The 24,381-nt window shown below is 43.6% G+C and overlaps 1 protein-coding gene across 1 annotated transcript in view; it reads right to left on the bottom strand.

The window, feature by feature from the left end:
* Window positions 1-24,381, bottom strand: part of vps13a (vacuolar protein sorting 13 homolog A) — a 609,759-nt gene that overhangs the window by 528,913 nt on the left and 56,465 nt on the right. The window contains exons 3-4 of the mRNA XM_068029994.1: window positions 21,241-21,283; window positions 12,891-12,986 (exon numbers count right to left, since the gene is read on the bottom strand). Coding sequence (XP_067886095.1) covers window positions 12,891-12,986; window positions 21,241-21,283 — 139 coding nt within the window. The remainder of the gene's footprint in view (window positions 1-12,890; window positions 12,987-21,240; window positions 21,284-24,381) is intronic.

Genomic DNA, 24,381 nt, shown 5'->3' with positions numbered 1-24,381 from the left:
AAGAGCAAGTGTTGCATCTCCTGAGTTTACATGGAAAGGTGCCATAAGAAAGGAGGTGGTGTCGGGGGTGACTGAGCAGTGGACTAGGATGTGATGGAGGGAACGGTCCCTTAGGAATGCTGAAAGGGGAGGGAAGGGGAAGATGCATTTGGTGGTGGCATCAGGCCAGAAGTACCGGAAATGGTGGAGGATGATCTATTGAATCCTGTTAACCACAAAGGGAGAGAATCCTCGCTTAAGGAAAATGGAAGACATATTGGAAGCGCTTCACAGCTCATCCACACACATCTTTTTTTCTTTACTTGACCCATTACCACTCCGTTTGGCTTTGTACCATGAAACCGTTTATCATTTAATCTGTACTGCCCTCCATCCTACCACAGACCCTCCCTTTTCTTTGTCTTTCCCCACCCCAATCTTTCACTTGCTCAAAGCCAATACATTTCTAACTTTTGCCAGTTCTGATGACAGGTCACAGAACTGAAACGTTAACTTGGTTTCTCTCTCCACAGATGCTGCCTGACCTGAGCATTTCCAGCATTTTCTGTTTTAGATTTCCAGCTTCCACAGTATTTTGCTCTGGTATTTGCAATACTCTGCTCCTTCTCAAAGCCATAAGGAAGTTCCTGAAGAAGCACAGAATAGACCTAGCACCTAAAGCAACTGTAAATATAGTTTAACATGAGACATTGCCAGAAGACAAGAATCACTCTGGAAGAATCTGGTGGAGACACAAGGTCATACAGTAGAACAATCAATAGTTGGCAACAGAGTGAGATGGTAAGAGAATGAAAAGAATACTGCCACAATGAAAGGAGCACCACTGCATATTGATGACTCCTATCTACATGAACGAGCTAACAAAAAGGTTCTGAATACAGACCAACTCGCAGCCAAAACCAAAATACCATTATAACCAGAATGGTCCCCATTCAGACATCAATAGATAGTCATGATTTCCATATCCTGGTCCATTGTGTGGTTGCAGCAGGAGAGAGGGCCATATATCACCAAGCACAAAGTCAAATGTGATGGATTTTCACCTTTAAAAGGCAGCCCTCTGTTGAGAGAGGGCGAGATCAAGCCTAGCAAGAGGAGGAGGTAGACACTAGGGAAGAGAAGGATAAGATAGATATTCTGGAAAAAAAAAAAAGAGCTCAGAAAATAGGGATGCAGGTTGGGGGCGGGGTGCCGGGAAGGGGTTACTATCCACAGATCAGAGAAAGGAACGAGAATGGTAGCACAAGTGGTCGTGAAAAGAATGCAGAGTTAAGAGTGCTAAAGTTGGGAATTTGGTACAAGTGGGAAGGAGATGCTGCTTTTTAACAAAAATCCTCCAATACTTGTTTATTGGTTTATTTAGAGATACAGCACTGAAACAGGTCCTTCAGCCCGAGTCTGTGCCGACCATCAACCACCCATTTACACTAATCTACATTAATCCCATATTCCTACCACATCCCCTCAAATTATTCTCCTACCGCCTACCTACACTAGGGGCAATTTGCAATGGCCAATTTACCTATCAACCTGCAAGTCTTTGGCTGTGGGAGGAAACCGGAGCACCCGGCGGAAACCCACGTGGTCACAGGGAGGACTTGCAAACTCCACACAGGCAGCACCCAGAATCGAACCCAGGTTGCTGGAGCTGTGAGGCTGCGGTGCTAACCACTGCGCCGCCCCTACTACAAGTACTTGTAGTACTTGAGGCAATAAGTGCTTAAAATTTTTGTCCACTGCTTCGTTCAAGTTAGCACATAGAAAGAAAAAAACTGAACTAAAAGCTAGATTATAAATAATATAAATAATTTAGACTAAGATATGGCAGAGCAGGTTGAGTGTCTGGACTGCAGTACTTGGGAGTTGGTGGACAGCATGATTGTCCCAATGAACACATACAAGCATACGAATTAGGAACAAAAGTAGGCCACTCAGCCCCGTGAGCCTGCTCCGCCATTCAATAAGTTCATGGCTGAACTGATTACTCCACATTTCCACCCACCCCCGATAACCTTTCACCCCCTTGCTTATCAAGAATCTATCTACCTCTGCCTTAGAAATATTCAAAGACTCTGCTTCCACAGCCTTTTCAGGAAGAGAGTTCCAAAGACTCACGACCCTCAGAGAAAAGATTTCTCCTCATCTCTCTTAAATGGGCGACCCCTTAATTTTAAACCAGTGACCCCCTGGTTCTAGATTTTCCCACAAGAGGAAACATCTTTTCTACATCCACCCTGTCAAGACCTCTCAGGATCTTATGTGTTTCAATCAAGTCGCCCCTTACTCTTAATTCTAATGGATACAAGCCGAGCTTGTCCAATCTTTCCTCATAATATAGCCTGCCCATTCCAGATATCAGTTGAGTAAACCTTCATTGAACTGCTTCCAACGCATTTACATCCTTCCTTAAAAAAGCAGACCAATACTGTACACAGTACTCCAGATGTGGTCTCACCAATGCCCTGCAGTATAACCTCCCTACTTTTGCATTCAATTCCCCTCAATAAATGATAACATTCTGTTTGCTTTCATAATTACGTGCTGTACCTGCATACTAATCTTTTGCGATTCATGTACTAGGACACTCCGATCCCTCTGCATCCTCTCACCATTTAGATAATATGCTTTTTTATTCTTCCTGCCAAAGTGGACAATTTCATACTTTCCTACATCATACTCCATTTACCAGGTCTTTGCCCACTCACTTAACCTATCTATACCCCGTTGTAGCTCCCTAATGTCCTCTTCACAACTTACTTTCCTACCTATCATTGTGTCCTCAGCAAATTTTGCAATCTTGCCTTCGGTCCCTTCACCTAAGTCATTTATATAAATTGTAAAAAGTTGAGACCCCAGCACAGATCCCTGTGGCACACCACTTGTTCCACCTTACCAACCAGAAAATGACCCATTTATGCCTAATCTTGGTTTCCTGTTAGCTAGTCAATCTTCTATCCATGCCAATATGTTACCCCCTACACCATGAGCTTTTATTTTCTGCAATAACCTTTGATGTGGCATCATATCAAATGACTTCTGGTAATCTAAATACAATACATCCACTGGTTCCCCTTTATCCACAGCAGATGTAACTCCGTCAAAGAACACCATGTTGACTCTGCCTGATTACCTTGAATTTTTCTAAATACCCTGCTAGAACGTCTTTATTTCCCTAAGACAGATGTCTCCATCTCAAATCTCATTGAGTTGTGTCATAAATTGGAGACACTCTGGCGCACAAGGGAGGGGTAGAAGCATCTGCACAGTTTTCTACAGACTTCAGTCATAGCGCAGAGAGGCAAAGGTTCAGAATGGGGTTGGCTTGACTGATAATGTGGACAATAAGAGAAACTCAGGTGAGATAGAATGAGGAACCACAGAAACTGATTCTATCCAACAGGCACAATGTAATTGCTACCTGCAAGGATAAGGATCTACTGGTTCTCTTTATTCACGCTGCTCGTTACATCCTCAAAGAACTCTAATAAATTTGTCAAACACTATTTCGCCTTCATAAAACCATGGACTCTGCTTGACTCTATGATTTTCTAATGTCCTGCTACTACCTCCTTAATAAAGGATTCCAGAAAAACTCCAATGACAGATGTTAGGCTAGCTGGTATATAGTTCCCTGCTTTCTGTCTCCCTCCTTTCTTGAATAGAGGTGTTACATTTGCAATTTTTCAATCCATTGGGACCTTTCCAGAATCTAGGGAATTTTGGAAAATTACAATCAATGCATCCACTATCTCTGCAGCCACTTCTTTTAATACCCTAGAATGCAGGCTCTCAGGTCCAGGGGACTCGTCAGCCTTTAGTTCCATTAGTTTGTCTAGTAATTTTTATCTAGTGATAATTGTTTTAAGTTCCTCCCTCCCTCTTGTTCCCCTGATTTTCTATTATTGGGATGATTTTAGTGTCTTCCACCAAGACCACAGATAAAAAATATCTGTTCAAAGTCTCTGCCATTTGCTTGTTTCCCCATTAATTCCCCAAGCTCAGCCTCTAAAGGACCAACGTTTAGCTAGTCTCTCCCTTTTTATATATTTGAATAAAGCTCTTATTGTCTGTTTTAAATATTTCTTGCGAGTTTACTCTCAATCTATTTTCTCCCTTTTAAAAAAAAAAATCATCCTTTGCTGGTTTCTAAAATGTTCTCAATCTCCTGGCCTACGGACAATTCAGGAGAGCTAGTCCTCTGTATGCAGACCATGTTTTGGGAGTCTTGCCTCCTTCCAGCTGGATCTCCATCCCCTTTTACCTTTGGAGGCACATGCGGCTGAGAAGACAGCTGGTCCTGCTTCTGTTCCTTTTGCAAGGTAGAGCTGCATAAGCTAATCCCATGCCGTAGTGAGGGCTGGCAGCAGAGAAATACAGATGAAGGTAAGTGAAGTGCTAGATAGGTGAAGTGTCTTCCAAGAAGTAGGCAAGTCACCTGTCAGGCAGTGATAGCAGTCTGAAAGAAGTGCTTTGAACTGCAGCCTTTCACCTGCCCCTGCACTTATTTCGTATGTTCTAATTTTCATGTTGGAGCTCTTCAGTTTCATTGATCAAAGGCTTCCCAACCTGTCAGTTTCACTGAAGAAGCTCTTCCTGCTGTTCATTCACCTGCCGAGTTGCTGATAGGTTGGGAAACAGGTGCTCTGGCTGGGAAAGTCAGAATCCAAGCTGAAAGAAACTCTTAACTGCCTCAATTGGTTTCCCACCAGATTCAAGGGGGCGGCCCATTGGCCTAGATAGAAACTCGGAAGAGGGTGGGATGACGTCAGGATCCTAACCCCGACATAAATTTCGGGGATTTAATTCCCCACACGCAAGCAAACCTGCGTATCCTTGCCTGGGAAAAATTCCCCTGCTGAGTCTAAACCAGGAATCAGAGCACTTAATTCAATGTAAACTCATGTACTAGAAGTGAAATGAAGAGTGAAAGATGTGATTAACAGGGATAAGAGACAAAGTAAAAAGGTTTTATTTTGGCTCAGTTTTCACTTTTTAAAAAAAAATCTCTAATCATTAAATTCTGAAGGAAAGAGACTCCATTCTCAATTAAATTCAGCGCCAGAGCGGTTGTGTGGCAGTAATTAAAACCGATCATGCAATTAAAAAAAATCACTTACATTTGAATGCACCAGGCTTAACTTTCTGAAGTGTTTAATGGGTATCTAATGGCTAAGTTCAGCAGCTTCACATTCTTCATAATAAAAGCAAAACACTGCAGATGTGGAAATCTGAAATAAAAACAAGAAATGCTGGAAATACTCAGCAGGTCTGGCAGCATCTGTGGAGAGAGAAGCAGAATTAACGTTTCAGGTCAGTGACCCTTCAGACGTTCTGATGAAAGGTCACTGACCTGAAACGTTAACTCTGCTTCTCTCTCCACAGATGCTGCTAGACCAGCTGAATATTTCCAGCATATTGTTTTTATTTCACATTCTTCATATATTTTAATGCTGAGTCTTTTGGAGAGATATCAGTGTAGCGCAGCTCGTGGCAGATCAGGGGGAATAAAACAGCAACTTCCAGATTTCCGGGTGGATAGAGAGAGGGGTCATTAGAGGGGTCGATTGAGATAGATAAACAGTGTTACGAAAGTGCTTCTGTTTTGGTTAAAAATATTTTTTGAGGATTCATAGTCAAACTGAAGAAATGCTGGATCAGTTTCTTTTCCAAGAGGGTCAAGAGGATACTGAAAGGACTTGTTTGACAACATATTTATTGGTTGTCACATGACAAGTTAAAAATAGAATAGAAACCCTGGTAACTGGGGAAGGTGTGTACAGAGAAGTGATAGGTCAGAAGGTGGACTTTCTGTTTCCAGCCTCACTTTTGAATTGTTTGGAGTTGAGAATGAACTGTTTAAAAGGGGGTTGGCGTTTTAAAAAATAAAACTGAAGGACAGAGCCCCAGCTCAGCCCAGCCTGTTCTATCCCTTTAAAAAGCCTGCAGAAGAGAACTTCCAAGAGAAGAGAATTCCCAAGGAAGGAGAGAAGACCACAACACAGCTCATCTTTCCAGCACCTCTCAAAGACCCTGAGAACTCTACTGTGTCAACTCATCTCGTCTCCTGTCTTTGAAGAAAAGCCTGCTAAATTAATTCTCAACGCCACCTGAAAAGATCCCAGTGACCCATCTACATTTGCTCGGAGGCTAGACCGTATGCCAGTTTTGGAACACAATATATCTCATCTGCTGTTTCTTCAAGAATGAGCAAATCTTCAGTCCAAGTGTTTTTTTTTTGCCTGTAACAGGGCTTGAAACAAATATTCCTTTTATTTTTCTGGTTAGCTGGTGTATATATGGGCTGGATTTTACTCGCGGCGGCGCGCTTTGAATTCAGCGGCCTTCCAACATGGAAGCGCCGCCGCACAATCCCCGCAATATTACGCGCGGGGGCTGATTTAAATAGAGGGGGTAGAGCGGCCGCCCCAATAACAGAGGGGGCAGTCGCCGTGTCCCTGGCAACGGCATCCGACGCCACTGTGCCGGCGCCATTTTTAAAAGGCTTCAAGCCCTTCAGTTACATTTTAAAATTTAACAGTCCCCTTCTCCAGAAAATTACTATAAAATGTTATTGCAAATATAAATCAGGTCTCCCACTCCCTAATGGGTAATTTATACAGGAATTGCACTCTTCCCCCAAAATAAACTTTTAATAGTATCCTGAACTTTCCCACCTGAAATTTGCTCCTTTTGACCCTCAACCCTTTCCCACCATCCCTACAACCAATAAAAATTGTTTTCCCCACACCCCCACCCATCCCACCCTGAAAATGTTATTCCTCCACCCCCCCACCCCGGTTCTCGCTTCGGTTTCCGAAGGCACAAGAGTATGAACAGCGGCCATAAAATCAGCGTGGGTCAGCCACCGCCAGCAAGTAAGTGCATTTACATATCATTACTATTCATTTGAATATTTAGATGAAGGGCCCACTACCAGGCGGCCGGGGGGGGGGGGTGTGCTGCACCGAGGTCCCCCCCGCCACCGGTAATAGGCAGCAGGCCATTCTCGACATTACAGGTTGATGCGGGCCTCTCCCTGCAGAAGTTTACCGGCGCCCCCCGGCCCCCCCCCACCCCGGCCATGACCCACACTGTCAAGGGGCTGGTAAAATTCAGCCCTACCTGTGTACACGCGCGGGATTGTGAGGGGTGAAGGTAAAGATGGAACTTCAATATTTCAATCTGTGCGTTAATGCTTTACTTCATTACTGGTTAAGGCTTGTTTTATAATACTGATAATTTTATTGTTTATTCAAGAAACCTGGTTGGTGTGTTCTATTCTGGGAAAAATAGAGTATATGATTGACCGTATCAGTAAGTAGGGTATCAGCAAGTGGGAAAATTTAAATATATGTTGTGACCTGTGGAGAAGTGGGAGGAGAATAAACAGTGCACATCTCCGGCCTCGGTCATAACGATAGATAGATAAATAAATAATTAGAGAACACATTAAATAAATAAATAGAGAATGCATTAGAGAAGTTAGTGAAGCCAAAGGAAGACAATGTACTGGAGCCTGTCAGGATAGATTCAAGGATGCCTAGGAAAATAGATTAGGAAATAGTGAAGGCCCTAAAATTGTGTGTCAGAGGACTTGAAAGGGACGCTAACTCAGCTAAATACAGGCCAGTTAGTTTAACTTCTGTGGTAGGTAATGTTTTGGAATCTTTATTTAAAGATATCACTAATAACTAGATGGAGAAAATAATTAGAAGCAGCCAACACGGAGTTCAAAAAAAGATCCTAATAGAATTCTTTTGAAGTGACAAATGTTGGACAGGGGAAATGCAGTGGATGCGTTTGCACGTGGACTTTCAGAAAGCCTTTGACAAGGTACCATGTAAGAGACTACTCGAAGTTCAAAGAGCTAGAAGAGAGATAGGATAACAAATTAAAAACTGTTTAGAAGGGAGGAAACAGGGAGAGGTTAAAGGCAGTTTCTCAGATGGTTGGAAGTAGTCAGTGGTGTCCCACTGGGTCCTACCTGGGACTGCTTCTGTTCACTGTACACATCAATGGTTTGGATAGAGGGCTAGAGGGAATGATGGCAAAATTTGAAGGTGCTAAATAGGAGGCATAGCAAATAATACTGAGCAGCAAAGGAAGCTGCAAGGGTATAGTGAAAAGGACAAAATGATAAAAAAAAGAGTTTGTCAGTGAAATGTGGTGATAAAAAATAAAAGTTACTATTATATCTTGATTAGGGGAAGGACAGGTGCTGTGCAACAGCAAAGGGATTTGGGGATTTACATTCACATGTGTATGAGGTAATGAAATGTGTTTTATGGATAGACAAAGAATGTTACAAAAAGTTAACATTTAAGTAACAGTGATTCTTATGCATTACCCTAGTAAAACTACAGCTGGAAAACTGTGTGCAGTTTTAGGCTCCACATCAAGAAAGATTTTGAAGAAATAGAAAGGATCTAATACAAATTTACAAAATTCTGCTTGGTATAAGTAAATACAAACGTGCAAAATTGGAACAAATTAGACCGGTTTTGTAGAACAGGAGATTAAGGGGTGATTCGATTTAGGTGATGATATAGTGTAGATAGAATTAGACTTTTCTAGTGAATGAGGAAACTAGATGGAGGGGACATGAATCGAATAGTAATTGCAAAAGATTTAAGGAAACAATCAGGGGAACTTTAAAAAAAAATGATTGAGGGTGTGGAATACACTATCAAAATTCATAATTGAAGCAGAGACCATGCCAACATGCAGGAGTGCTTAGATAGCTGGTTGAAAGAGGAATAAAAGGAGATGGGAATAGACAGTCATGTGGGATTAGGACTACTGCCAGTGTGGAGAGTGAGCAGCAACAGACTACTGGGTCAAGAAGCTTGACTGTGTTCTATAATCACACATAATTCCAAATATAACATACAGTAGGGTAAAGCAATTCTGAACTAAGATTTATGTTCATTATTCTGAGCACACTATAAGAAAAAGAACCATTTTACTCCATTTAGTGTAAATGGTTGAAAGCTCAAGTACAATTTCTCAAATGGGCTTGAAATTCATCAGCAGTCTTATCCTCTCCCCTGTTGAAGTCAATGGTGTTTGCTGGTGCTGCAAGGTTTCCATTGGTGATTTGTCTGAATTCTATTCATTGGCATGTGTAAATAGAAATTCCTGGCACTGTCTATAGTTAACAGTCGGAAGTAAACAGTCATCATAAATCAACAGATGCAGAATGTGGTATCACCCAGTTTCATCACAACCATTAACCTGGTCAGCCAACAATGATTGTTATCAACCAGATGACATGCAAGCCAATCCTGCAGGCTTGAGCAATGCCACAATAGTAAACTTCAAGACCATTTTACTACCATTGAAAGTGCAGCCACTTGCAAACTCATTCAAAGAACAAAGAACAGTACAGCACAGGAACAGGCCATTCGGCCCTCCAAGCCTGCGCCAATCTTGATGCCTGCCTAAACTAAAACCTTCTGCATGTCCGGGGACCGTATCCCTCTATTCCCATCCTATTCATGTATTTGTCAAGATGCCTCTTAAACGTCGCTATCGTACCTGCTTCCACCACCTCCCCCGGCAGCAAGTTCCAGACACTCACCACCCTCTGTGTAAAGAACTTGCCTCGCACATCCCCTCTAAACTTTGTCCCTCTCACCTTAAACCTATGTCCCCTAGTAACTGACTCTTCCACCCTGGGAAAAAGCTTCTGACTATCCAACTGACTATTCTGATTATTCCTGGAGCATGGTTACAAATTACTGGACAGTCTGCGTATACAGGATGAAAATCTGAGCAAGCATTGCAAAAAGCTAAACTATGCCTCAAAGAGAGATAGGAACAACCTATATTGTTCAGGTCTCCAGAAGTACACAGCTATATTTAACATATTGGCCAAGTTCCATAAATGCACATTTTCAGGAATCCTGAGAGGGAAAAAAAAAAATCATGTTTCTTGAAGATTTCCATTGGACAATGAAAAGAACAAAATGGTTCTGTCCACAAGACATACTCCTATGCCATGCAGATAAGAAAAGGATCACATGGATGATGTTAGAACAGCAGATCAGGTCAATAACGCATCTTGAAAGGGAAATTATCCCTCATGCTCCCTCCATCACCATCTCCCACCCCCTTACTCATCAGACCTGACAGATGGGGCCAACTCCTCCATTACATGCATAATAGGGTGTGCAGCATTTGCCATGAAATAAAAAAGTCAATATTATTTCTTGTCTCTTTTCTACCATATAACTAGCAATTTCGTTTTTATTCATTCATGGGATGTGAGCATCACTGACAAGGCCAGCATTTGTTGCCCATCCCTAATTGCCCTCGAGAAGGTGGTGGTGAGTTAGGTGACTCCTTCCTAAGAGGAGAGCATCTGGTCTCAATGCAACACCACTAAACAGCTTGAACAAAATCTAGAATTCTGTGGGCAAACAATAAAGAAAAATCCACAAATTGTTTTACTGATCCACTGCCCTTGGAGCAATTACTGATAAAAAAAAAAGAACCTTGAAAAACATCTTCAAGAAGGCCAAAGTGGTAACCACCTGCAGCAAGTCCACTGATGACTGCGTATCAATGTTTAGGTTGAAAGCTAGATACTCAACAAAGCTACACAGAATAACTGGCAGGCACTGAATTTGTGAACAAACTATTGGAAAATTTATCTTTACATTTTAATTCACCTTAAAAAGGTACCTAATGTTTCAACTACCCCTTGACACTTTAAAGTAAATTATATAGGCAAACATAGCTCTAAATAAAACATTTCAGTTTTGGAATTCTGTGACACCGATTATAGACTTGACTAAAGTCAAGTCCTGTGAGGAAGAAGGATAAGTTTGGCAAGTTTCGAGAACCTTGGATAACGCGGGATATTGTGAGCCTCGTCAAAAAGAAAAAGGAAGCATTCGTAAGGGCTGGAAGGCTAGGAACAGCCGAATCCCTTGAGGAATATAAAGACAGTAGGAAGGAACTTAAGCAAGGAGTCAGGAGGGCTAAAAGGGGTCATGAGAAGTCATTGGCAAACAGCATTAAGGAAAATCCCAAGGCTTTTTATACGTATATAAAGAGCAAGAGGGTAACCAAGGAAAGGGTTGGCCCACTCAAGGACAGAGAAGGGAATCTACATGTGGAGCCAGAAGAAATGGGCGAGGTACTAAATGAGTACTTTGCATCAGTATTCACCAAGGAGAAGGACTTGGTGGATGATGAGTCTAGGGAAGGGAGTGTAGATAGTCTCAGTCATCTCATTATCAAAAAGGAGGGGGTGTTGGGTGTCTTGCAAAGCATTAAGGTAGATAAGTCCCCAGGGCCTGATGGGATCTACCCCGGAATACTGAGGGAGGCAAGGGAAGAAATTGCTGGGGCCTTGACAGAAATCTTTGCATCCTCATTGGCGACAGGTGAGGTCCCAGAGGACTGCAGAATAGCCAATGTTGTTCCTTTGTTTAAGAAGGGTAGCAAGGATAATCCAGGAAATTATAGGCCGGTGAGCCTTACGTCAGTGGTAGGGAAATTATTAGAGAGGATTCTTCGGGACAGGATTTACTCCCATTCGGAAACAAATGGACTTATTAGCAAGAGGCAGCATGGTTTTGTGAAGGGGAGGTCGTGTCTCACTAATTTGATTGAGTTTTTTGAGGAAGTGACAAAGATGATTGATGAAGGAAGGGCAGCAGATGTTATCTATATGGACTTCAGTAATGCCTTTGACAAGGTCCCTCATGGCAGACTGGTACAAAAGGTGAAGTCACATGGGATCAGAGGGGAGCTGGCAAGATGGATACAGAACTGGCTCGGTCATAGAAGACAGAGGGTAGCAATGGAAGGGTGCTTTTCTGAATGGAGGGATGTGACTAGTGGTGTTCCGCAGGGATCAGTGCTGGAACCTTTGCTCTTTGTAGTATATATAAAAGATTTGGAGGAAAATGTAGCTGGTCTGATTAGTAAGTTTGCGGACGACACAAAAGGTTGGTGGAGTTGCGGATAGTGGTGAGGATTGTCAGAGGATACAGCAGGATATAGATCGGTTGAAGACTTGGGCGGAGAAATGGCAGATGGAGTTTAATCCGGACAAATGTGAGGTAATGCATTTTGGAAGGTCTAATGCAGGTGGGAGGTATACAGTAAGTGGCAGAACCCTTAGGAGTATTGACAGGCAGAGAGATCTGGGCATACAGGTCCACAGGTCACTGAAAGTGGCAACACAGGTGGATAAGGTAGTCAAGAAGGCATACGGCATGCTTGCCTGCATCGGTCGGGGCATAGAGTATAAAAATTGGCAAGTCATGCTGCAGCTGTACAGAACTTTAGTTAGGCCACACTTATTAGAATATTGTGTGCAATTCTGGTTTCCACACTACCAGAAGGACGTGGAGGCTTTGGAGAGGGTACAGAAGAGGTTTACCAGGATGTTGCCTGGTCTGGAGGGCATTAGCTATGAGGAGAGGTTGGATAGACTCGGATTGTTTTCACTGGAACGACGGAGGTGGAGGGGCGACATGATCGAGGTTTACAAAGTTATGAGCGGCATGGACAGAGTGGATAGTCAGAAGCTTTTACCCAGGGTGGAAGAGTCAGTTACTAGGGTACATATGCTTAAGCTGAAAGGGGCAAAGTTTCGAGGGGATGTGCGAGGCAAGTTCTTTACACAGAGGGTGGTGAGTGCCTGGAATTTGTTGCCGAGGGAGGTGGTGGAAGCAGGTACCATAGAGACGTTTAAGAGGCATCTTGACAAATACATGAATAGGATGGGAATAGAGGGATACAGAGCCCGGAAGTGCAGAAGGTTTTAGTTTAGGCAGGCATCAAGATCGGCGCAGGCTTGGAGGGCCGAATGGCCTGTTCCTGTTCTTTGTTTTTTGTTCTAAAGAAAGTATTACAATATATATTTTTCTTACTGGCACATGGAACAACAAGCAAATAGATTCCATCCAGTGTAGCTTCCACTGCTTGACTGTAGAGATTCTTCCATGGTATCTTCAGTTCAAGTTTAGCTAAGAAAACAAAATTTTTTGTTAAAACATGAACAAACAGCTAAAAATCTAAAAGGTCTGTCAGAATGGTACAATACTGAGTGATCTTTGGATACTCTTCCACACTGCAAGTAAATATCTCCCACCTGTCCCAGATGAAGAAACATTTGGTCAGAACAGAACACTTGAACTGATGTCAGTTCTGTCCAGTAATAGACAGAGAACCTCAGACAAATATGGCAATTTTAATGGAGTTCTTTATTTGAAGTGGCCAATTTGACAACTGAATGAAATGCAGACGTACTGCCCATGAGTTTTCAGGTGTTTGACAAGATCGCTCAGAACAGACTTATTTAGAAAATTCAGGTGTATGGTACGAAGAAATCTAGCATGGTTAGAAAGTTAGTTGCATGACAGAAAACAGCATAAACAAGAGTTGGAAGTGTTGTACCTTAGGGATGAGTGCTGGTCTACTTTTCTTTTCTCTATATATAGATTTGGACTTGGGCAAAGGGAGCACAATGTTCAAATTTGCTGATAACACAAGATTGCAGTTTGGAAACAGCAAAGTAAAAGACAGAAGCAGATATAGATAACTTAGTAGAATGAGCAGGAAACTGGCAGATGCAATTTACTGTGAAATGGTGTGAGATAAAATAATTTGGAAGGAAAACAAAGGAATGAGATTACCCTCAAAAAGACCAACGAAGCGCAAGCATGTTTTGTTTTTTTATTTGTCCTCAATGTTCAAATACCCAATTCCTTGTACGTATGAGTGCAGATGCAAAACCTTTGAGCTTTATAAACATGGGATAGAGTACAAGAATAAAGCGGTAATTAATTTGGATAAGGCAGAACTTGGGTTGCAGATAAGAGTATTGTTTTAGTTTAGAGATACAGCACTGAAACAGGCCCTTCGGCCCACCGAGTCTGTGCCGACCATCAACCACCCATTTATACTAATCCTACAATAATTCCATATCCCTACCACATCCCCACCTGTCCCTATATTTCCCTACCACCTACCTATACTAGGGGCAATTTATAATGGCCAATTTACCTACCAACCTGCAAGTCTTTGGCATGTGGGAGGAAACCGGAGCACCCGGAGGAAACCCACGCAGACACAGGGAGAACTTGCAAACTCCACACAGGCAGTACCCAGAATTGAACCCGGGTCGCTGGAGCTGAAAGGCTGCGGTGCTAACCACTGCGCCGCCCTGTGTGAAGCTTTGGGTGCCCTATTGATAAAGTACATTATAGTGAAACAAAATCTTATTATTTGGCCTCCTTGTCTCGAGAGACAATGGGTAAGCACCTGGAGGTGGTCAGTGGTTTGTGGAGCAGTGCCTGGAGCCAATTCTAGAGTGACAGACTCTTCCACAGGTGCTGCAGATAAAATTGGTTGTCGGGGCTGTTACACAGTTGGCTCTTTCCTTGCACTTCTGTCTTTTTTTCCTGCCAACTGCCAAGTCTCTTCAACTCGCCACTCTTCAGCCCCGCCTTTATGGCTGTCCACCAGCTCTGGCGATCATTGGCAACTGACTCCTATGACTTGCGGTCAATGTCACAGGACATCATGTCGCGTTTGCAGACGTCTTTAAAGCGGAGACATGGACGGCCGGTGGGTCTGATACCAGTGACGAGCTCGCCGTACAATGCGTCCTTGGGGATCCTGCCATCTTCCATGCGGCTCACATGGCCAAGCAATCTCAAGCGCCGCTGGCTCAGTGGGGTGTATGTGCTGGGGATGTTGGCTGCCTCGAGGACTTCTACATTGGAGATACGGTCCTGCAACCTGATGCCAAGGATTCTCCGGAGGCAGTGAAACATAGAAAATAGGAGCAGGAGTAGGCCATTTGGCCCTTCGAGCCTGCTCCGCCATTCATTATGATCATGGCTGATCATCCAACTCAGTAGCCTGTTCCAGCTTTTGCCCCATACCCCTTGATCCCTTTAGACCCAAGAGCTATATCTAACTCCTTTTTGAAAACATTCAATCTTTTGGCCTCAACTGCTTTCTGTGGTAGCGAATTCCACAGGCTCACCACTCTCTGGGTGAAGAAATTTCTCCTCATCAAAGTCCTGAAAGGTTTACCCCGTATCCTTGGACTATGACCCCTCGTTCTGGACTCCCCCACCATCGGGAACATCCTTCCTGCATATACCCTGTCAAGTACTGTTAGAATTTTCTAGGTTTCTAGGAGATCCCCCCTCACTCTTCAGAACTCCAGTGAATATAATCCTAACTGACTCAATCTCTCCTCATATGTCAGTCCCGCTATCCCAGGAATCAGTCTGGTAAACCTACGCTGTACTCCCGCTACAGCAAGAACATCCTTCCTCAGATAAGGAGACCAAAACTGCACACAATATTCCAGGTGTGGCCTCACTAAGGCCCTGTATAATTGCAGCAAGACATCCCTGCTCCTGTACTTGAATCCTCTCGCCATGAAGGCCAACATACCATTTGACTTTTTTACCGCCTGTTGGACCTGCATGCTTACCTTCAGCAACTGGTGTACGAGTACACCCAGGTCTCGCTGCATATTCCCCTCTCAGTTTATAGCCAGATAATAATCTGCCTTCCTGTTTTTGCTACCAAAGTGGATAACCTCACATGTATCCACATTATACTGCATCTGCCATGCATTAGCCCACTCACTCAACTTGTCCAAATCACCCTGAAGACTCTCTGCATCCTCCTCACAACTCACCCTCCCACCCAGTTTTGTGTCATCTGCAAATTTGGAGATATTACATTTAGCTCCCTCATCTAAATCATTAATATATATTGTGAATAGCTGAGGTCCTAGCACTGATCCCTGCAGTACCCCACTAGTCACTGCCTGCCATTTGGAACAAGACCCACTTATCCCTACTCTTTGTTTCCTGTCTGGCAACCAATTTTCTATCCGTCGGAATACACTACCCCCAATCCCACGCACTTTAATTTTACATGCTAATCTCTCATGTGGGACTTTGTCGAAAGCCTTCTGAAAGTCCAAATAAACCACATCCACTGACTCCCCCTCATCAACTCTACTAGTTACATCCTCAAAGAATTCTAGTAGATTTGTCAAGCATGCTTTCCCTTTCGCAAATCGATGCTAACTCTGTCCGATTGTACCACTGTTCTCTAAGTGTTCTGCTATAAATTCTTTGATAATGGACTCTAGAATTTTCCCCACTACCGACGTCAGGCTGACAGGTCTATAATTCCCTGCTTTCTCTCTTACCTCCCTTTTTAAATAGTGGAGTTACATTAGCTACCCTCCAATCTGTAGGAACTGTTCCAGAGTCTATAGAATCTTGGAAGATGACCACCAATGCATCCACTATTTCTAGGGCCACTTCCTTAAGTACTCTGGGATGCATACCATCAGGCCCTGGGGATTTATCGGCTTTCAATCCCATCAATTTCCCCAACACCATTTCTCTACTCATACTGATTTCCTTCAGTTCCTCTCTCTCACTAAGCCCGGTGTTCCCCAACATTTCTGGTATGATATTTGTGTCCTCCTTTGTGAAGACAGAAGCAAAGTATGCATTTAGTTGGTCAGCCATTTCTTTATTCCCCATAATAAATTCCCGTTTCTGACTGTAAGGGACCTACATTTGTCTTCACCAATCTTTTTCTCTTCACATACCAATAGAAACTTTTCCAGTCAGTTTTTATGTTCCCCTGTACTCTATTTTCCCTTTCTTAATCAATCCTTTAGTCCTCCTTTGCTGAATTCTAAACTGCTCCCAATCCTCAGGTCTGTTGTTTTTCCTGGCAAATATATATGTCTCTTCCTTGGATCTAATGCTATCTCTAATTTCCCTTGTAAGCCATGGTTTGGCTACCTTTCCCCTTTGGAATGAGTTGAGACGTCGCTCTTGGCTGACATACATTGTCCAGGCCTCGCTGCCATAGAGCAAGGTACTGAGGACACAGAGTTCTGAAGAAGGGTCACTGACCCAAAACGTTAACTCTGCTTGTCTCTTCACAGATGCTGCCAGGCCTGCTGAGTACTTCCAGCATTTCTTGTTTTTATTACTGAGGACACAGGCTTGATACACTCGGACTTTTGTGTTCCGTGTCAGTGCGCCATTTTCCCACACCCTCTTGGCCAGTCTGGAAATAGCAGCAAACGCCTTTCCCATGCGCTTGTTGATTTCTGCATCGAGAGAAAGGTTGCTGGTGATAGTTGAGCCTAGTTAAGTGAACTCTTGAACCACTTCCAGAGCGTGGTCGCCGATATTGATGGATGGAGCATTTCTGACGTCCTGTCCCATGATGTTCGTTTTCTTGAGGCTGATAGTTAGGCCAAATTCATTGCAGGCAGCCGCAATCCTGTTGATGAGTCTCTGCAGACACTCTTCTGTGTGGGATGTTAATGCAGCATCGTCAGCAAAGAGGAGTTCCCCGATGAGGACTCTCCGTACTTTGGTCTTCGCTCTCAGACAGGCAAGGTTGAACAACCTGCCATCTGATCTTGTGTGGCAGAAAATTCCTTCTTCTGAAGACTTGAACGCATGTGAGAGCAGCAGTGAGAAGTTCCCAAACAGTGTAGGTGCGAGAACACAACCCTGTTTCACGCCACTCAGGATGGGAAAGGGGTCTGATGAAGCACCACTGTGCCGAATTGTGCCTTTCATATTGTTATGGAATGAGGTGATGATACTTATTAGCTTTGGTGGACATCCGATCTTTTCTAGTAGTCTGAAGGGACCACGTCTGCCTACGAGGTCAAAGGCTTTGGTGAGATCTATGAAAGCAACGAAGAGGGGCGGTGACTGCAACAACTACCGTGGAATCTCCCTGCTCAGCATAGTGGGGAATCTCCCTGCTCAGCATAGTGGGGAAAGTCTTTGCTCGAGTCATTTTGAACAGACTCCAGAAGTTAGCTGAGCGTGTCTACCCTGAGACACTGCAGCTTTCGAGCAGAGAGATCCACCATTGACATGCTGTTTTCCCTTCGCCAGCTACAGGAGAAATGCCGCGAACAACAGATGCCCCTCTACGTTGCTTTCATAGATCTCACCAAACAAAATATACAGCATAAAATTACCAGATGTTACTTGGAATGATCAACTCGAGTTCTGAGGAGATACTGACACTAGATAAATACTGGCACTATTTCCAGTGGAGCAGAGGAGGCTAAGAGGAGACTTAACAGGTGTTTTAAGGTTACGAGGAGTTTTGATGGAGTAAAGGGAAATTAGGGATGGGTGATGCCCACATCCCATGAAAGAATAAAAAAAAGACTATTTAGGAACTCAGTGAAGAAGGGTCATCGATAGGCCAATGAATTCAGTATTCAATGGATACATTGTGGACTCTTCATTTAGACATCATTATCCTCAGTCCTGTCTTTAAGTGACACCTTGATAAGATTTCCAATTATAATGTGAGCAGCTATTAGCTGTTAAAAGGCCTCTAGTCATGCCTGTCGCTGTATTTTACCAGTACAGTGCTTCACAATCTCCAATTCCCAAGAGTTAGACACCAATATAAAAAGAGAACTTTATAGTTATGTCCAGACTGGCCAAGAGTGTGTGGGAAAATGGCACACTGATACAGAACACAAAAGTCTGAGTGTATCAAGCCTGTGTCCTCAGTACCTTGCTCTATGGCAGCGAGGCCTGGACAACGTACGTCAGCCAAGAGCAACGTCTCAATTCATTCCATCTTCGCTGCCTCCGGAAAATCCTTGGCATCAGGTGGCAGGACCGTATCTCCAACACAGAAGTCCTCAAGGCGGCCAACATCCCCAGCATATACACCCTACTAAGCCAGCGGCGCCAGAGATGGCTTGGCCATGTGAGCGACATGGAAGATGGCAGGATCCCCAAGGACACATTGTACAGCGAGCTCATCGCTGGTACCAGACCCACCGGCTGTCCATGGCTCCGCTTTAAAGATGTCTGCAAACGCAACATGAAGTCCTGTGACATTGATCACAAGTCGTGGGAGTCAGTTGCCAGCGATCGCCAGAGTGGCGGCCAACCATAAAGGCAGGGCTAAAGAGTGGCGAGTCGAAGAGACTTAGCAGTTGGCAAGAAAAAAGACAGAAGCGCAAGGGGAGAGCCAACTGTGTAACAGCCCCGACAACCAATTTTATCTGCAGCACCTGTGGAAGAGTCTGTCACTCTAGAATTGGCCTTTATAGCCACTCCAGGCGCTGCTTCACAAACCACTGACCACCTCCAGACGCTTACCCATTGTCTCTCGAGACAAGGAGGCCAAAGAAAGAAAGATAGTTTGTCATCTCCAGCAGGCTGCCAGAATTCTAGCTTCTCTTCTGAAGAACAGCAAGGTCTTAAAAACATATCTTTTTGGCCTTCTTTATTTTGATTTTACTCATTTTGCCATTTTATTTTCCAGGCTTTTCCTTGGCCAGGATTAGATCACCAGCAAAGGTTCAGGGTAGCCACTCCCACAGCATTTAACCTTCATGTCTTCAGCTATTACTCACATTGCAGGCTCCAGGCCCCTGACAGTACAACCCCTAGCCACTATACCAACATTTTTGCCAGTATGAACATTATCCAAAATGATAAATATAATAGCAAATATTCAAAAACAAAGATTATAGGAAGTAATAAAATACCCAAATAATGCAGAAGTAATGAAAATTGGTACAAAAGACTGACAATTTGAACTGGCAATCTGGTCTGCTTTAAAAGCAACTAAGGAGCAATAAATAAAAACAGACAATGCTGGAAACACCAGCAGGTCTGGCAGCATCTGTGCAGAGAGAAACAGAGTTATGTTATGTTTAGGGTGGGTGAACTTCCATCAGAACTGGGAAAAGTTAGAGAAATAATAGATGTTAAGCAAGTGAAGTAGTGGGGGTGGGGCAGGGAAAAAGAACAAAAGGTAAGGTTCATGATAGTGCGGAGATTCAATCACAAAAGGATTAATGGGGCAAGGTCAAAGGGAGTGGTAATGAGACAAGTAAAGAAACAAAAAGATGCATCTAAAAGAAGCGTGAATGGCAGAATCATGGACGGCTTCCATCCAAAAACAAAATAGGACAGAAACAAGAGAAATACCAAAACCAGCAAAGAACAAAGAAACAAAATGGGGGCAGAGGTTACAATCTGAAATTGTTAAAATCAATGTTGAGTCCAGAAGTTTGTAAAGTGCCTAATTGAAGAGATAATATGCTGTTCCTCAAGCTTACATTGAGCTTCATCAAAACACTGCAGGAGGCTGAGCAGAGTGAGGGGAGTGAGTAAAGTTGTGCAGAATTAAACTGATAGGAAGCTCCGTGACGTTTACGGACTGAACAGAGGTGCTCTGCAAAGTGGTCACCCAATCTGCATTTGGTCTCCCCAGCGTACAGGATAGGGTATTGTGAGCAATGAATACAGTATTTTAAATTCAAAATACAAGTAAATCGCTGTTTCACCCGGAAGGAGTCTTTGAGCAATATACTGTGAGAAGGGAGGAGGTAAAATGGCAGGTGTTGCATCTTCTGCACTGCACAGAAAGTTGCTATGGGAAGGGGAGGGGGATTGAGGAGTGAACCAGGATGTCGGAGGGAATGGCCCCTTCGAAATGTTGAAAGGTGAGCGGAAGATGTATTTGACTGTGCCAAGATGTTGGAGGTGGCAGAAATGGCAAAGGATGATTTGTTGAATACGAGGGCAGGCGGGGTGGAAGGTGAGGACAAGGAGAATCCTATCATGGTTCTGAGAGGGAGGATAAGGGGTTAAAGCGGGAGTGCATGAAAGGGAGCACACACAGAAGTTTGTATTCAGAATGGTGCAAAGTTTTTAACAGAATGTTCATGAGCGAGTGGAGGAACAGGAACCACAGGAATGGCAGTTCAGCTCCTTCTATCACTGATATAAATGCAAGTTGTTCTATCACACCCTTTAATGCAGTAAATATCCCAAGACAATTCACAGGAGTGTGATCAGACAAAAATTGACATCTAGCCAAAAGGAGATATGAGGACAGGTGACAAAACATTTGATCAAAGAAGTAGGTTTTAGTTGCTTGCATTTAGGTAGCACTTTTAACGTCGTAAAACATCCCAAGGGGTGTTATCCAACAAAAGTTGAGTAAAGACCATCTTAAAAGAGACACATTTCCAGAGGCAAAGCAGTTTAGAGAAAAAACAGTTAGCAAGTTAAAGAAAAAAATGTAATGGCAAGAAGAACTCTAACTAGGTACCTAATAAAACTCACATGCCTGATCGAATACTTGAATCTAATAGGCCTTATAAATTAATTACAGCAACTTAAGAGTAGACGAATGGGGAAAACAAAAACTTACCAATATGACCAGCCTTAATTTTGAATGGAACATTCAGCTCGCTCTGGAAAAAAAAGTAAAAGAGAAAGTACGTTTAAACAACGTCAGCAGTTACACACCAATATATGCATCCTCAAGATAAGTCATGAAGATATTCCTAGCCCTTGGTGTCATTATTACTATTGCTGGAATATTTTCTGTACGTAGCTGGCACGTAGGATCAGAGGGGAGCGTGCTTAAAACTCTCCATTTAATGACATTTTCTCCAGACTATATTGAAGTGACACACAAACTATTTATACAACATTACTGGACTGCAAACTTGGCTTCTAGTGGAGGCTGGGCCTTTATTTTGTTAGGATTTTAATGACACTGACAAATTAATGAAGCAAAATCATTCTCCGTTATAAATACAGGTCCTTGTGAGTTTTTCAAGCAAGCCGAAATAACCATGTTTGAGCATCCAGTTGTTCTTAAACAGTAACTAAATAATAGCCTGCCCAGTAATACAATTACTGCATTACAGAGGTTTGAATTGTTTTTTGACCGATTCTGTACTGAATAAAATGGGCTGAATTTAATGAGCACACAGCAAATCGCGGCGGTGCGCTCTGATCTCTGCAGTCCACTCGCGCAGATCCACCAACAGGCCCTCTCGATATTTTGCACAGGGGCTCATTTAAATGGAGGGGGCAGAACGGCCGCCGCCGATGATGTAGAGGCTCCGTCCCAGGCAATGGTGTCAGGCGCCACCGCCATTTTTAAAGGGCTTCAAGCCCTTTCGGTACATGTAAAACTTCTTTCTTTAAAAAAAGGTGCCACTGCACTGAAATACAAAATTAAATTTTATTGAAACTTTCAAACCCCTCCCTCCTCCCCACTAAGTCCTCAGTAAATAAAATAACCTATCCCCCCGGAAAACCAATTTTCTTCCATGACCAACTTTTACCCCCCCACAACTTCAGCACCTTTGACCCTTAACCCCTTCCCACCATCCCCGTAACCAATAGGAATAGTTTTCCCCGCTTCCCCCCCCCCACTCCTGCCCTGAAAATTTCACTCCTCCCTCCTCTCCACAAGTGTCATGCCTCGGAATTCCAAACGGAGTTCCGAAGGCACGCGAGTTATGGCCGGTGGCTGGAATATCAGCGTGGGTCGGCCATCACTCCCAGATAAGTAATTATTCTTTAATTTTACTATCATTTGCATATGCACCAAGGCTCCTTAGACAGCACCTTCCAAACCCGCGACCTCTACCAACTAGAAGGACAAGGGCAGCAAATGCATGGGAACATCACCACCTGCAAGTTCCCCTCCAAGTCACACACCATCCTGACTTGCAACTATATTGCCGTTCCTTCACCGTCGCTGGGTCAAAATCCTAGAACTCCCTTCCTAACAGCACTGTGGGTGTACCTACCCCACCTGGACTGCAGCGGTTCAAGAAGGCAGCTCACCACCACCTTTTCAAGGGCAATTAGGGATGGGCAATAAATGCTGGCCTGGCCAGTGACGCCCACATCCTATGAATGAATAAAAAGAAATATGAAAATGAGGGCCCTGCCACTGAGCACAGTGGTGGGGAATGGGGGATGGGGCATGCACTGAGGCCTCGCTGCCGCCAATAAAATGGGGCAGGGCCTTCCCGGCATAAGTGGTCTTGGCGGGCATCTCCTGGAAGAATTTTATGGGCCCCCCTGCCACGATCCCCTACGCCGGAGGGCTAGTAAAATTGAGCCCAATAGTTCTAACCTACAAGTGATCCCACTGAACAGACACAAATCTTCATTTTTAACTGAGCCTATGAAAATCAGCCCATCAGCCAGTAGCATTGCTAATATAATCCATTTTCTGAAATTATAAACAGAAAATGTTGGGAACACTCAGGTCTGTCATCTGTATGGAACAAAAATAAATTTTTCAGCTATTATAACCCTTCAGTTAAGCAGGTGGAAAAAATTACAAACAACATTTTAAAAATGAACAGAACAAAAGGGATGGGAAAGAAATTCATCTATGGGAGAGGATGTAGAATGACCCAAGTACTTAAATGAAAAACAGAAGGTGGGTAAATTGCAGCATTGATAACAACATGAAATAATCATAAGACTTGTAATAAAAGATATTTAACAACCACAAAGTGTGAATTGCAGAGGTGGGCTTGGGGTAGAGGGGTGGGATTGTAAGGCAGGTCTGAAACAGATGTAGGGAAAGAAGAAACTGAGTTATTAATTTCAATATCAAGGCCAGAGGGCAACACGAGAGCAGGGAAAGGGGAGGGAAAAAAAAAAAGAGAAAACAAATTGGAACAGAAACCTAACAAGAGACGAGCAGGTATAGCACCAGGGATATAAAGGAGCAGCGACCCGAGACCCCAGACCAGCAGCAGTGAGAGGAAGAGCAGGGGCAGGGATATAAAGGGTACAGTGGAGAGACACAAAAAAAAAAAAAAATCAAGAAGGGACATCACAGGACACCAGGTAGGTGACTGGTTGGTGAGTATTGCAGCGTTTTTACTTCTCTCTTGAAGCTCGGGCGGTTGCATAAACTAAGAGCTGGGTAACATATCCGTTATTTCATTAAACTGGAGGCAAGGAGCTCACAGGCAGAGCAGCAAAGTGGCCAAAACCCAAAGGGAGCATGAGTATCAGGGGAGTGAGGTCAGAATCAGTGCAGAGGGGAAGGAACGGCAGAACCTGAAGGAAATGCAAGGAGTAAAGACGGTAAGTATGAGATAAGGATCTAAGATCAGGAACTAGCAAAATTACAGAGTCTTTCATTTTAAATTTGCTTTCAAAGTCTCAACTTTTAGTTCTCATCAATTTAGTTAGTAGACCAATAAATAGAGGCATAACAGGGCACCTCAATCCCGTCAGTTGCACACCTTGCTCCATGTGGGAACTCCAGGACGCTTGTGCCATGCACAACCATAGGTGCCAGCAGTGTCAGCAGCTCAAGGAGTGCAAGCTCCAGGTTTCGGAGCTTGAGTGGCAGCTGAAGTCACTGGGCGCATCCGCAAAATTGAGAGTTTCATAAATATTATGTTTCTAGAGGTGGTTGCCCCACAGCATAAGGGTATGCAAGCAAAGTGGGAATGGGCGACTGCCAGATAGTCAAGTACGACCAGGCAGGTAATGCAGGAGTCCCCTGGGTGCATCTTAC

The sequence above is a fragment of the Heterodontus francisci genome, chromosome 4 (genome assembly GCF_036365525.1).
Source record: "Heterodontus francisci isolate sHetFra1 chromosome 4, sHetFra1.hap1, whole genome shotgun sequence".
NCBI classification, from domain to species: domain Eukaryota; kingdom Metazoa; phylum Chordata; class Chondrichthyes; order Heterodontiformes; family Heterodontidae; genus Heterodontus; species Heterodontus francisci.
The sequence above is the reverse complement of the archived record's forward strand: the minus strand, read 5'-3'. Positions and strand labels throughout refer to the sequence as shown.